The following is a 13,362-nucleotide window of genomic DNA, read 5'->3' on the forward strand; positions in this document are numbered from 1 at the left end:
TGAACCCAAATAGAGCTATCTTGCAGAATCCGTGCTTTGATTAATTTTGCAAAACAGTTCTCCAGCCAGTGTTTACAAAAATGTATAAATTTGGCGAAAGTGTGTATAAAAATGAAGATATTGGTGAACATAACTTTAAAAAATGCATATATTAGGAGGAATTGCTTGCAGACCTGCATATAAAAATGTGTTTTACGAGAAAGTTGCACCAAAATGCTGATTAACTTTCATGAGGGGTTTTTTTTTTAATTGCAAATTGCTGCAAAATGTGGGCAACTGAAATTAATATTGGAAAAAATGAGTAACAGAGATTCAAAAAATGACAGCTTCTTCCATCCTTACCTTCGTGTCCCCGTGGCCCCCGCCACTGCCCCAAATACCATTTACTACTGACAACATTTTACAATAAAAATCAATTTATTGTGGGGACAGTGCCTAAAGATTGAAATCTGGCATAGTCAAAAACCACAGCTCAGAAGATTATGTCTACCCAGCTTTTATTGGCATAGCTCTCTTTTCTCACTAATCCAGACTTTAACAGACCTGGTACCCTCCAAATGCCATCAGTTCAAGACAAGCTGGTCTAATCTTTCCAAACCCTACACAGGTATCACTTTGCCATTTAAGTTCTAGTGCTCATGGCCAAGCAAGCTTTGAATGCATCACAAAGGGAAAATGAAAATGAATCATTTGGCGATCTCCTGGATTGCTTCTTTTGCAAGTTGCAACTCACCCCAGAATTTTCTGCGTAGGACGGATAGTGCATTTTGCAAGACGTGTTTTGCAGAATTATCACACCATGTCCACGGGCTTTGCCCATTGGTTGCAGAAGAAGACTCTTCATTTACCACACATTATCATTGGCAGAACCTGTGCCAAGCCACGGGCGGGCAATGCATCATGTAGCATCATCAGAGTCCATGGCTTGAGCAGGCTTACTCATCTTCTTGGAATCAATAATGCCTTTTAAAACAACATACTCAAGTTGGTATTCGGCTCATAAATATGCCTTGAAAGATCTTCAGCAACCAGCCTGGGAAGAAGCTCTTTGACTATAACAGCTGTCCTGGAATCGCAGGTGCCAGGTCAGGAGAAACAGCAGTTCCCATCTCCAGTTCTCTTATTCTAGGGCACATATGATAATTCCCCAGAAGCACTTCTGTTTTTGTCCAGCTCACTTATTGTATGCACTGGCTATTGTTATAAGCAAGTCCCTTTGATTTTAAAAAAAATGTGTGGGGGGTGGTGGATGACTGATCTAGGTTGGTAACATTCTATAATTGTTCAAGAAGGAACAATGAGAACTGTTTCCTGCATCGTATTCAGGCACAGTGAATTAACTCTGCACTGTCTCCTTAAGGGCATCACAACCTCCAGATTTCCCCCTTCTCTCTCTGTCTCTCTCTAGTTTTGGAGATGTCCTGCTGAAGGCCTGTGTTTGGAACCCTGCCAGCAAAATTGTATATAACCCTTGTGGAACAAACTGGTTAGCAGCCCTGAATCCAGTTGTCCCTCTTTTGAAACACGCTGGCTGTGATCCAACTGCCTCCAAAAACAACCCTGCTGATCCTGTCGTTTGGAGAGGAAAGGAGGTGAACCAAACCCAGCGGTCACCCTACTTTACCTCTTTGAATAGCCAATCAGCTAAATCCAAGCTTTTTAGAAACATATGCGCATCCCTGACTATTAGATTGGGCTGTTAATGCCCATGTTCCACTGCCACCGTTGGACACAATAATTGCTTCTGAATGTTCAGCTCTGCCCTCGCCGGTCTTGGAAGGATCCTTTAAAAAAGTCCCATATGACCAGAGAATCTGCGCCTGTCCATTGGGGGATATGGGAAGCCCTGAACACATATTTTTTTAGATGTCCATTTTACGATTTCCATGACCCCCTGCTGGAGAGGCTTGCTGCCCTCCCGGTAAAGCAAAAATTCGATCTTTTCCTGTTAGGCAAAAACCACAAGACGACCCAGATAGTCGCCAGATTCTGTGCACAGATCTGTAGGCACAGACCACCCCCCGATTCAATCTAGTTTGTTAAGAAAATTCCCAAACCCGGATCCACGGGCGGCTTTGGGTCATTTCTCTGAGGAAGTCTATTTTAAAGTTTTTATGTGTTTATATGCGTATCACACTTTTAAACTTAAAATCCATTGTTGTACAGTGGTACTTCCGGTGACATACGCTTCAGGTTACATACGCTTCAGGTTACAGACTCCGCTAACCCAGAAATAATGCTTCAGGTTAAGAACTTTGCTTCAGGATGAGAACAGAAATCATGCTCCGGCAGCGCAGCGGCAGCAGGAGGCCCCATTAGCTAAAGTGGTGCTTCAGGTTAAGAACAGTTTCAGGTTAAGTACGGACCTCCGGAACGAATTAAGTACTTAACATGAGGTACCACTGTATATTGTTTTAAATGTTTGTTTTGCTATTGGGATTGTGGTTCCATTTGTGTTTCTCAAGCTGGTCTCTGACCGTAATAAATTTCATGCTCATGCTTCTGAATGCGAGTTGCTGGAAACTGCAGTGAGAGAGAGCACTTTTGCTCTCAGGACGGGCTTGTGGGTTTCCTGCTGACATCTGGTTGGCCACTGTGTGAACAGGGTGCCTGACTAGATTGGCCACTGGCCTAATCCAGCTGGTTTGTCTTTTGCTCTTAATGATACATACAGCTCCCACTTAGATGTGCAATTCCAGACCTAGCCAGGTTTGCGCGATTTAGTAGTGATTTCTTGCAATTCAGCAGGGAGGGCACCAAATCCTGCAGCCTCCAGATTTGGTGCTTGGTTTTATCTGTTCCATAACATTGATAGTTGGTTGTAAAAACAAAAAAAAAAAACTCCCCACCAAACTTTAAAGCAGTTTACAAAAGATAAAACAGTAAAACCAAGAAAAATTCACAACCTGACTACAAAATACGAAAACAGATTGAAGTCACCTCAAATTTCTAAGCATCTGGGTAGGCTTGTCTAAACAGGAATGATTTTAAAGGTAAAGGTAAAGGTACCCCTGCCCGTACGGGCCAGTCTTGACAGACTCTGGGGTTGTGTGCCCATCTCACTTAAGAGGCCAGGGGCCAGCGCTGTCCAGAGACACTTCCGGGTCACGTGGCCAGCGTGACATCGCTGCTCTGGCGAGCCAGAGCCGCACACGGAAACACCGTTTACCTTCCCGCTGGTAAGCGGTCCCTATTTATCTACTTGCACCCGGAGGTGCTTTCGAACTGCTAGGTTGGCAGGCGCTGGGACCGAGCAGCGGGAGCGCACCCCGCCGCAGGGATTCGAACCGCCGACCTTTCGATCGGCAAGTCCTAGGCGCTGAGGCTTTAACCCAAGAAAAATTCACAACCTGACTACAAAATACGAAAACAGATTAAAGTCACCTCAAATTTCTAAGCATCTGGGTAGGCTTGTCTAAACAGGAATGATTTTAAAGGTAAAGGTAAAGGTACCCCTGCCCGTACGGGCCAGTCTTGACAGACTCTGGGGTTGTGTGCCCATCTCACTTAAGAGGCCAGGGGCCAGCGCTGTCCAGAGACACTTCCGGGTCACGTGGCCAGCGTGACATCGCTGCTCTGGCGAGCCAGAGCCGCACACGGAAACGCCGTTTACCTTCCCGCTGGTAAGCGGTCCCTATTTATCTACTTGCACCCGGAGGTGCTTTCGAATTGCTAGGTTGGCAGGCGCTGGGACCGAGCAGCGGGAGCGCACCCCGCCGCAGGGATTCGAACCGCCGACCTTTCGATCGGCAAGTCCTAGGCGCTGAGGCTTTAACCCAAGAAAAATTCACAACCTGACTACAAAATACGAAAACAGATTAAAGTCACCTCAAATTTCTAAGCATCTGGGTAGTCTTGTCTAAACAGGAATGATTTTAGCAGGTGCCAAAAACAAGTACAATGAAGGTACCTGATTGCTTTCCAAAGGCCAGCTCCACCGACTGAAGCAGATGATTTTGGAAGTCTGTTTAGGCAGTTTGATTTTTTTCACTATACGGATATCGAGATTGATTTACCATTAACTCAGCTTATAGTGAGATCTTATATAAAAAGCAGAAAAGGTAACAACCCGAATGTATTGCAAGCCTGCAGTGTGTGGGGTGTTGGGGTCAGCACAGGTGCACATCTGCTGATAACCCAGACATGTCCAACAACGGCATGGGACATTCATAGAATCACAGAACTGGAGGGCACCCTGAGGATCATCGAGTCCAACCCCCTGCAATGCAGGAATCTTTCACCCAACATGGAGCTCGAACCCACAACCTTGAGATTAAGAGCTTCATGCTCTACCACCTGAGCTATCTCATGCAGGCATTGTCTGCAGTCACTCGCCTGCACAAGGAGCAATGTGTTGAGAAACAAAATGTCGGAGATGATGAAGGCAAGCATGTGGACACAGTTTAGGTCTCAGCAAGCGAACTTAAACACACACCCCATAATTAAGGCAGCACACATACATTCTGTTTACGTTGTCATTTTCATTTATAAGCTGTCACCATCGCGGCCAGCTTAAATTGGGTCCTGGAAGACACTTTCCGAGTTGGCTTCCTTTTGATGTTTATTTCTATCATTATTTTAGGGTCTCATTAGCTTAATCCACTGCATAAACCACGGTTAACCTGCTTGCCTTTAATTTACTACTTTAATGGATGTTGAAAATGTGACCGATCAGGCTTGGGGCAAAGTTGCTCCTATAGCTGTCCGTCAGCTCATATCCTGGGCTGGATCAGCCATGTGTGGTTTGGAGGTCAAACTACATGTTCCAAACGTGTTTTTCCACAGTGCAACCCCAAACAGCCCAGGGGATGAGCCAAGCCTGTGCATAAGCAGAATTTAGGATCAAACCGGTTATGTAATTCTCACCTGTGGCTGTGTTGCCAAGGGGCTTGAAGGGAAGCACATGGCGAATCCAGATTGCTGTTAGACTCTAGTTAATAGTTTCAGTCACCCAAAGTTCTTGGATCATCATTTCAGTCTAGGAGGAGGGTGGAGGAGACAGATGGAAGCAACATTCTCAGCAAGGTTTTAGCCTCTCTTTGCATGCATTCAAGATTAAATTGCAAAGAGGAAAAGGGGGCAATACAAAACACTTTGAGAGCATCTGTTGTGGTGATTTTCTTCTTTATATCACATAATAACTATGGCAATGTTAACACAGGCCAGCCAATCTTTTTAAGCAAAAGGATTTGTGGCTTTGGCATGCCTCCTTCCCTACTGCTTAGGTCCAAGTTGATGCTTGTTAAGTATAACAACTCTGTATGTAGAAAGTTAGAAATATGAGTGCTTTAGAGGAATTCTCTGCACTGGTGAACTGGCTTAAATCACTGTTTTCGTATACCCCACAATTAAGGCACTTCAGACATCTGGGGACTCTGCTCCTAACACGGGGCAATTTCTAAACCCTCAAGATGATGGTGAAGTTGCCGTTTATATCCAAGATGCTCAAGAGTTCTGACAAAGGACTGAGCACTGACTCCAAAGACATAGGTCACCTCCCAACTCTCACTGTTTTGCAAGAGGGATTCAACGGCATACCCGAAATTAAAGTTTCTTCAATTAAAGAGTTCTCACACAACAAATCCGTTTTTAAAAATGGACCTTTTGCGGTTAGGAAAGTGATGGGGGGGGGAGCAGTGTGGGGTAACAATTGACAGTAATGTAGTAGGCTCCCAGTTATCAGGGAAATTCACCGGGCACCAACTCTTGTCATTTTTTTGAGGGACAGACCAAAACATTTTTATTTTCCCAGGCATTTGGGAAATGTTAATAATCCAGCCAAGTTTTTAGTGGCTGCTTCTGGTGTGGATTCTTACGTAAATTGGTGTGTGTGTGTGTATGTGTGTGTGTGTGTGTGTGTGTGTGTGTGTGTGTGTGTAGATATTCTAGGTTATGCTTTTATGAGTATTTTATTATATAATTTTGTGTTTTCCTTTTCTTGGACTTGATTGTGGGCTCCTGGTCTTCCTGATCACTGTTGGAAACAGGATACTGGGCTAGATTAAGTCCATTCAATCAGGACTTGTCTTGGTCATGGTATTGTTCACCAGCAGAATACCATTGATGGCTGCCATTCTTGTTAACTGACCAGATCAATAAATCCTCCTCCTCCTCACTGCCCCACTAAAAAAAACACAACCACTTAGTGCTGAGCTAATATTTTTCAGAGATTTTATTGAAAGGCATAGCAAAGAGATCGTGATTATTTCCACAGTAACTCCCACTATTACACAGTGGTGGGGGAAGTCTAATGTGCTGACAGCAGAAAAAAAGATGCACAAAGTCACGCTGAAAAGTATCACAAAACTTATCAAAAGCAATTAAGCTGTTCTCAAAATACCTACATGTATTTTCTTCCCTGAAAGGTAAAGGTAAAGGGACCCCTGACCATTAGGTCCAGTCGTGGCCGACTCTGGGGTTGCGGCGCTCATCTCGCTTTACTGGCCGAGGGAGCCGGCGTACAGCTTCCGGGTCACGTGGCCAGCATGACTAAGCCGCTTCTGGCGAACCAGAGCAGCGCACAGAAACACCGTTTACCTTCCCGCTGGAGCAGTACCTATTTATCTACTTGCACTTGCTTTCGAACTGCTAGGTTGGCAGGAGCTGGGACTGAGCAATGGGAGCTCACCCCATCGCAGGGATTCGAACCACCGACCTTCTGATCGGCAAGTCCTAGGCTCTGTGGTTTAACCCACACCGCCACCTCCTTCAAATATTCCTCAGATTTCTCTTTAGGTAAGAGCCCACCAAAAAATGCTTACAAATTTTGGCATTATTTTGACTTCCTTGCAAATTACCAAGATTTTACCACCACCGCAAGCGGACCCTCCAAGTGACGACCTTCAACAAAATGTTGTAGCATGGGGAAGGGGAAGTGGGACCTGTCACTCTCCAAATGTTGCTGTACTTCAAATCCCGTAATAAGTATAATTTTTATTTTTAGTACCCTGCCCATCTGACTGGGTTACCCCAGCTACTCTGGGCAGCTTTCAACATATATGCAAACATAATTGAACACTAAACACTAAAAAAACTCCCCTATACAGGGCTGCCTTCATATTTCTTCTAAAGGTTGTATAGTTACTTATCTCCTTGACATCTGATGGGAAGGCATTCCATCAGCTCCAGCCAGAATGGCCAAGAGTCAGGGATGGTGGGAGCTGTTTCCCTGCAACATCTGGAGAGCCACAGGTTACCCATCCCAGTTGGAGTGTATCCTCATCTCCAAACAGGAGTCCTCAGGTTTAGGGGCCAGCTGGCCATGCTCCCGGGTTTTCTGTTTTTCTCCTCCAACCAACACTCAATATCCTGTTGTGACTGAGCACGTTCTGGGGCTGTGCATTACACTCCTGCCTACTATGCAACCTGTACACCCCCATCACTGGTTTCAGAGGCAGTATACACATGGCATTAGTGGTGTAGTGGTTAAGAGCGGTAGACTCGTAATCTGGTGAACCGGGTTTGCTTCTCCACTCCTCCACATGCAGCTGCTGGGTGACCTTGGGCTAGTCAAACTTCTCTGAAGTCTCTCAGCCCCACTTACCTCACAGAGTGTTTGTTGTGGGGGAGGAAAGGAATGGAGATTGTTAGCTGCTTTGAGACTCCTTAAGGGGAGTGAAAGGCAGGATATCAAGTCCATACTCCTTCATCTTCATAATCCATATCTATCATGTCATTTCTTGTGAAATACTATATTTTGAGAGGGCTGCCTCTCTAGATTTTAAAGACTTTTCCCCCTTCTGGAAGCCCCACAATTCTCTCAAGCAATCTGATGTGTGTGCTCCTCCCCCCCCCCACTTAATTTGAGAGGAAAGCTAATACCAGGTTTCTAATGCAATACACAGCAAATCAGAAGATTGGTTTTAAAAATGATGTTTCTCTCTGAAATTCCCGATTATCTCATCTTTTGAAAAACGGTAGCCCCTGCTGAAATGTGAAACTTGATTTCTGTGTCTAGATTTCTGTGAAGAAGCTCCTGCCCTGAGTCAACTGCCACTGAGCTATAGTGAGACACAGTAGCTCTGCAACAGAGCACTTTGCTTTGCTTGCAGATGGTTTCAGGTCCAATAGTCAGCAACTGAAGTTAAAATAATATCTGATAGCAAGTCTGGGCAAGATTTCTGCCTGGTACTCTGCAAAGCTGTATCTATTCATTGCAGATGATGCCACCACTGAATCCATGGCCTGACTTGCTATAAGGCAATTTCATATGTGGTTTGAGAACAGCTGTTTCTTCATCATCACACATTTCTTCCTGAAAACACAAATTGATTCATTAGGCTAGTATGGGCACCGAGTCTAAAGTATTGCAATGTCCTTTGCTAAGCATTAGTTTCTTCTTTTTTTAAAAAAAAATAAGAAAATAGACTCTCTTTACTAAAAACAGTGAGCATAAGCTTGCATTCTTCAATTGTTATCTGTGTTGCTTGCAGCGATGTGTGCCTTTCCTCCCCATCTTGCCTCAGGGAAGCTCCAAGTATCTAAAGAAAATCAGGAAAATATATTAGATAAATAGGTAGGTAGGTAGATAACTGTCTGAGTGCAAGTGGTTGACATTTCCTCTTTACAATGACAGCCACCCAAAATTACCCATTGCACTCCAGAGTTCTACCCTATCAGTATCTTCTCAAACTGTATATAAAATCCTCTATTGCATTTGCAGTTCTTCCAAATTTTGTATCACATGCATATTTGACAAGTGTGCTCTCCACTTTCTCACTGGCCAGTCATAAAAATAATTAAATAATGGTCAAAAGACATGAACCTCTGTAGGATTGACATTTCTGTTTAATACTGCTCAACTGAATATTGTTATTCCTTTAAGATACATTTTATACATAAAACGTGGCTTTCTTGTTTTAAGCTTTTAAAAACGCAGCTATTAATTTGAAACACAAGCGATCTGCCCTTGTAACATGTGGGTGAATAGGGAGGGGAGGTTGGGCTGCAGAATGACAGAAATCCAGTGCAAAAAATGAGCTGACAACTTTGTTGCTTCAGCAGACAGCCAACAGAATGATGTAATCCATTTATAAAGCACCATAGCAAGTCAGGATCATTGCCCATAGGTGTTTGCATACTGTTGAATATACAGAGATAAGTAGCAGAAATCATTTCAACATGCCCGTGAAGCAAAGAGAAACTTGCTTCACAGTATGGAGCCATGTTTCAAATAACTTAAAACATGGCCTGAAATTTCAAGGAGGATTTCACAGCCTTCCTTGAGGAAAAGCCACCCTGGGGCGGTTTCATATACTCCAGAGCAGAACACCCCATTTGTCTCCAAGAGGGAGTCTTGGCCAATCCAGCCTCCATGGCAAGCTTACCAGCATGATACTCTTGAATCAAACCACCAGTCCCATTTGCACTTTACATAATCGGGATTACATAATCGGTGTGTGTGTGTGTGTGTGTGTGTGTGTGTATACCACAACCTTAGGTGTACATGTGATGCAGCCTTTACAGACTAGTGCACACAAGGATTGTCCTCCCAAACGGGCAGGCTGTTAGTTTTGATGGCAATGATCTATTTTCCAAATCCTGAGATCCCCCGAATTGGTGCTTTCAAAGTTGACTGTATTTAGCCATCTGCTTAGTGAGCATGCAAGACACCTTAGCCCACCAAGTAATGATAAAACAGATGGATATGTGCTGCTATGAACTCAAACCAGAGGACTGTGGTCCCAACTCAGTCCATTTCCCAAACCAAACATTCCTCATGGAGCGAATGACCCACATGCACACCACACCGCCAAACATTGGTGGTGGTTGTTTCTCAAAGCGTAAGCCTTACCAAATTAGGCCTCCAGCTGACATAAAAACTCCATGACTTTCATACGATTTGCAGCTCTTGCCTACAAGAAAAGGTTGTGATAGTAGTAAGTGCTGCTATGCCATCTGCACATAGGTGCTCATACACATGCACAAATCACACAGAGGCACCCATATGCACCGTCTATACGCTTCACACTTCAGCGAAAAGCCTCTGCTTCAGATCTCTTCAACACCTGAGGTCAAACTGGAATCTACTAACAGGGCCTTTTCAGGGGTGGCATATTCCTCTCCCAAGAAAAGGTCACCAGGATTGGCCAATTGGAAAGTTTAGGAAAATAATAGAAATCTTTTCTCTTCATCAGGTTTACAGTGATAGGTTGGATGATTTCCAGAGTGCTGAAGATGGCTTGAAAAAGAGATCAGTGGTTTAGAAGATGGATCGCTAGAAACAGGTCTCTTTCTTTTTGAGCCTAGAAATCAAGTGGTTTTAATTTCTGCTGTTTTCCTTGCTTTCTATTAACTTTTATGGTTGTTTATCCATTAAGAGACTTTATGTGTATTTTATTGCATACTATGTAATTTTTAAATGGTGTACTAGAGAGTTCTTTCAGCTGAGTTGGCAGACTAGAAGTTCAAAAAACAGATAGCTAAATAAATAACTATACTGTACCACACAAACTCAATTGAGATTTTTCATTCCATTAAAGCTATGAGTAGACAGTAACTTTCTCCCTAGCCTACTGTCTATGTGATTTAGCACCAATCTAGAAGTACTAGAATCAGAGCCCTTTCCCCTGCGCACAAAAGCTGAGCAGGTACTTGCACAAAACCCTGAGCAATCACCCAGTTGCGCACTTTCTTTCTTGCTGGCCCTGTTATTTCCCTAGAGGCCCTGCCATTTCGAAACATCAGCATAGGCACTGGAGAATGCCCTTGTGGTTCTGTTTACACCAGGGATGAAGAACCTCTGGACTGCAGGCCAATCTTGGCCTGCCAGGGAGTCCATTTGGCACATGATATCATTTCCCCCAGACCACACTCACCCACCAACAGCAGCTGACATCAGCTGATGGGTGGGAGGGCAGGGTTTAATCCTGCCTTGGCTATGCAATTCTGTTCCCAAGGAAGCAGGATTTTATCCTCACTCATCTGCTCACCATTAAAGGGCTGTGCAAAAGCACCCTTTGAAGAAGCTTGCTCAGAGGAGCTACCTCAAAGAGGCTTTTGCAAAACCTTTAAGACAGCTCATGAGCTCCTGTTTGCTCAAAGCCTTTTCCAAGTCTCCCTGCTTCCCCCATTAAGTTCCAGACAGTAGATGAAGGGGGAGGGGAAAGATCTGGAAAAGACTTCGTGAGTCTCCTCCTCTAGTTCCTGATGTATCTCAGAGATTTTGAACTAATTCAATGAATTAATTAATCTGAATTACCGGTAGTTCATTCCAGGCACTGCTCTAAGAGCTTATAAACACTTCCTCTTGTCCTGCTGTTCTTCCCTGGGGGGAAATGCTCTTTAGCACTTGTTTGGAACAAATGGCAATTCAGGTTTTTACCAAATTGCCATTTATTCCAATGCATTGCTAAAGAGTGAGTTTTCCCTCGGAAAAGAGCAAGGAAAGGGGAAAACTGCTTGGACCCAACCCATGCTTTCTAGGCTGATGCTCTCCAGTTGCTTTGGGCTGCAGCTGCCATGAGCCATGAGTGTTATATTTAAAAGCACCTGGAGGACACTGGATTGCTGACCAAGGCCTTCGAGAGCCTCCTGCTCCTGCAGCTCCACTGAATCCTGTGCAAAGCCATTTCAGAAACCTCTAAAGTTGATGCGGGGCTCTTTGGAGATTTGCCTTAGAACCGAAGAGGTGTTTGATTTAACATACATATTGAACAGGACGTCCATCTGACATATTACAGTAATCACACACTTACCACGGCATATGGAGTGCTCCCATCATAACCAGGATGGTTGAGATCCACACCAGCCAGATGCCAGGCCAGCAGTCCTTCAACATCTCCATTAAAAGCAAGACTGGCATGGGGAGAGGGAAGAATATATATTTTATCTTCCATGTTCAAAGCAGTACAATCTGCTTTCCAAATTTAAAACAGATTCAAACATGTGTTGCTGCCAAGGCTTTCACACCAAACGACTTGTGAAGGAATGTGGCTTTTGAATGGGGACTGTTGTTCTTCAGACTGGCCTAGCGATCTCAAACACAGGATCCTCTCTATCCACAACTCCATTGGAGGTAGCTTATCACCAAGGAAAATAATATTTTCCAATGCGTTCAGCACCAGAAACAACAGTTAATTCCAAATTTAAATCTCAATTTAGACTGCAATTCTAAATATACTTTGAAGTCTAGTTTGACCAACCAGCAGGAGGTTCCTCATGCCTGCTTTTAAATCCATATCATTTATATTTGAGAAAACATGCTTAGGACTGAGACATCAATGTGAAATGACAAAGATGTTTTGATTTGGAGAAGTATAATAAGTGTCTGCAATCTCACTCTTAGAACAAAAGTTTCCACGATGAATTTATGGCAACAACATGCAACGTGATTCTGCCTGATAAACAGTTCTGTATAGCTTGAAGTTACAAACATGAGTTTGACCAAACTGCGGGAGGCAGTGGAAGACAGGAGTGCCTGGCGTGCTCTGGTCCATGGGGTCACAAAGAGTTGGACACGACTAAACAACAATAGCTTGAAAGCTTGCCACTATTTTGTGACTTTGAGGTCGGCTCCTTGTGAACCAACATGGCTACCTTTGCTTTACATAGCATCAGTTTCCCACTCCAAAATGGAGTAGGGAAACTGATTTGAGATCCAGCTTTCTCTTCCCGGGACCCATTAACAATTCTTAATGCATTTAGCCCAAAAATTATTGACCTAGAAACTCATTCAAACCTCTACAACAGGGCTGGGGAACCTGTGGCCCTCCAGATGTTGCTTAAATGCAACTACAATCCTCCCTAACCATTGGTCATGCTTGCTAGGGCTGATGGGATCCAATTCTGTGCACTGGCAACAATGTACCTCCAAAAAGGATGACAAACAAAAGGCTGGGGATGGCTGCCAGAAGAAGCAGGACAAGGTTACAAAAGCTCCAAACAGCTGAGCTAGCAACACTGTTGATGAATCAGGCGCATAAATGAATAGGAGTGTACAGGAAGAAGCTTTCAACAGGCCAGTTTCACCCAGTGGGTGTGCCCATGACCAAAGGGGAAAAGGCACAGGCAGTTTCATATTTCACAACAACACAAGATTCAGCTCATGACATGCAGTTTAAGTGGGATAGACAGCATTCAAATTGCTTCATTTTCATTTTTAAAAAGAACTTTAGAATTCACTGCCTGAACGCAGCATAACAGCAAATGTGCTACAAAAGCATGTTAACTTTAATTTCATGAAAGGTGGAAAGTAGGAGTTAGCAGCTCGAAGGCCTTTCTCCTCCCCAGACAAACCTGGCCTTCTGAGGGATGCCAGCCTAGAGGGCAAAAGAGGTGTCAATAAGCCCAGCTGGATCAGGCTAAGGCCCAAAGGCCAATCTAGGCCAGCATAGTGTCCACATGCACATTTTTAACAAATTC

General features: G+C 44.0%; 1 protein-coding gene and 1 long non-coding RNA gene across 3 annotated transcripts in view; one reads left to right on the plus strand and one right to left on the minus strand.

The window, feature by feature from the left end:
- Positions 1-476: 476 nt before the first annotated feature.
- LOC310845050 lies at positions 477-10,452 on the plus strand. The gene is made up of 2 exons (XR_014564435.1): positions 477-1,078; positions 10,137-10,452. It is a non-coding gene; the product is annotated as an uncharacterized lncRNA (long non-coding RNA).
- Positions 6,158-13,362, minus strand: part of ASPG (asparaginase) — a 64,785-nt gene continuing 57,580 nt past the window's right edge. For both annotated transcript variants that reach the window (XM_083734659.1, XM_083734658.1), the window contains exons 14-16: positions 11,697-11,796; positions 9,794-9,854; positions 6,158-8,480 (exon numbers count right to left, since the gene is read on the minus strand). In XM_083734659.1, coding sequence (XP_083590785.1) covers positions 9,798-9,854; positions 11,697-11,796 — 157 coding nt within the window. In that variant the 3' untranslated portion in view covers positions 6,158-8,480; positions 9,794-9,797. The remainder of the gene's footprint in view (positions 8,481-9,793; positions 9,855-11,696; positions 11,797-13,362) is intronic.

This window comes from Podarcis gaigeae, assembly GCF_964106915.1.
Source record: "Podarcis gaigeae genome assembly, chromosome: 1".
Classification (NCBI taxonomy): Eukaryota; Metazoa; Chordata; class Lepidosauria; order Squamata; family Lacertidae; genus Podarcis; species Podarcis gaigeae.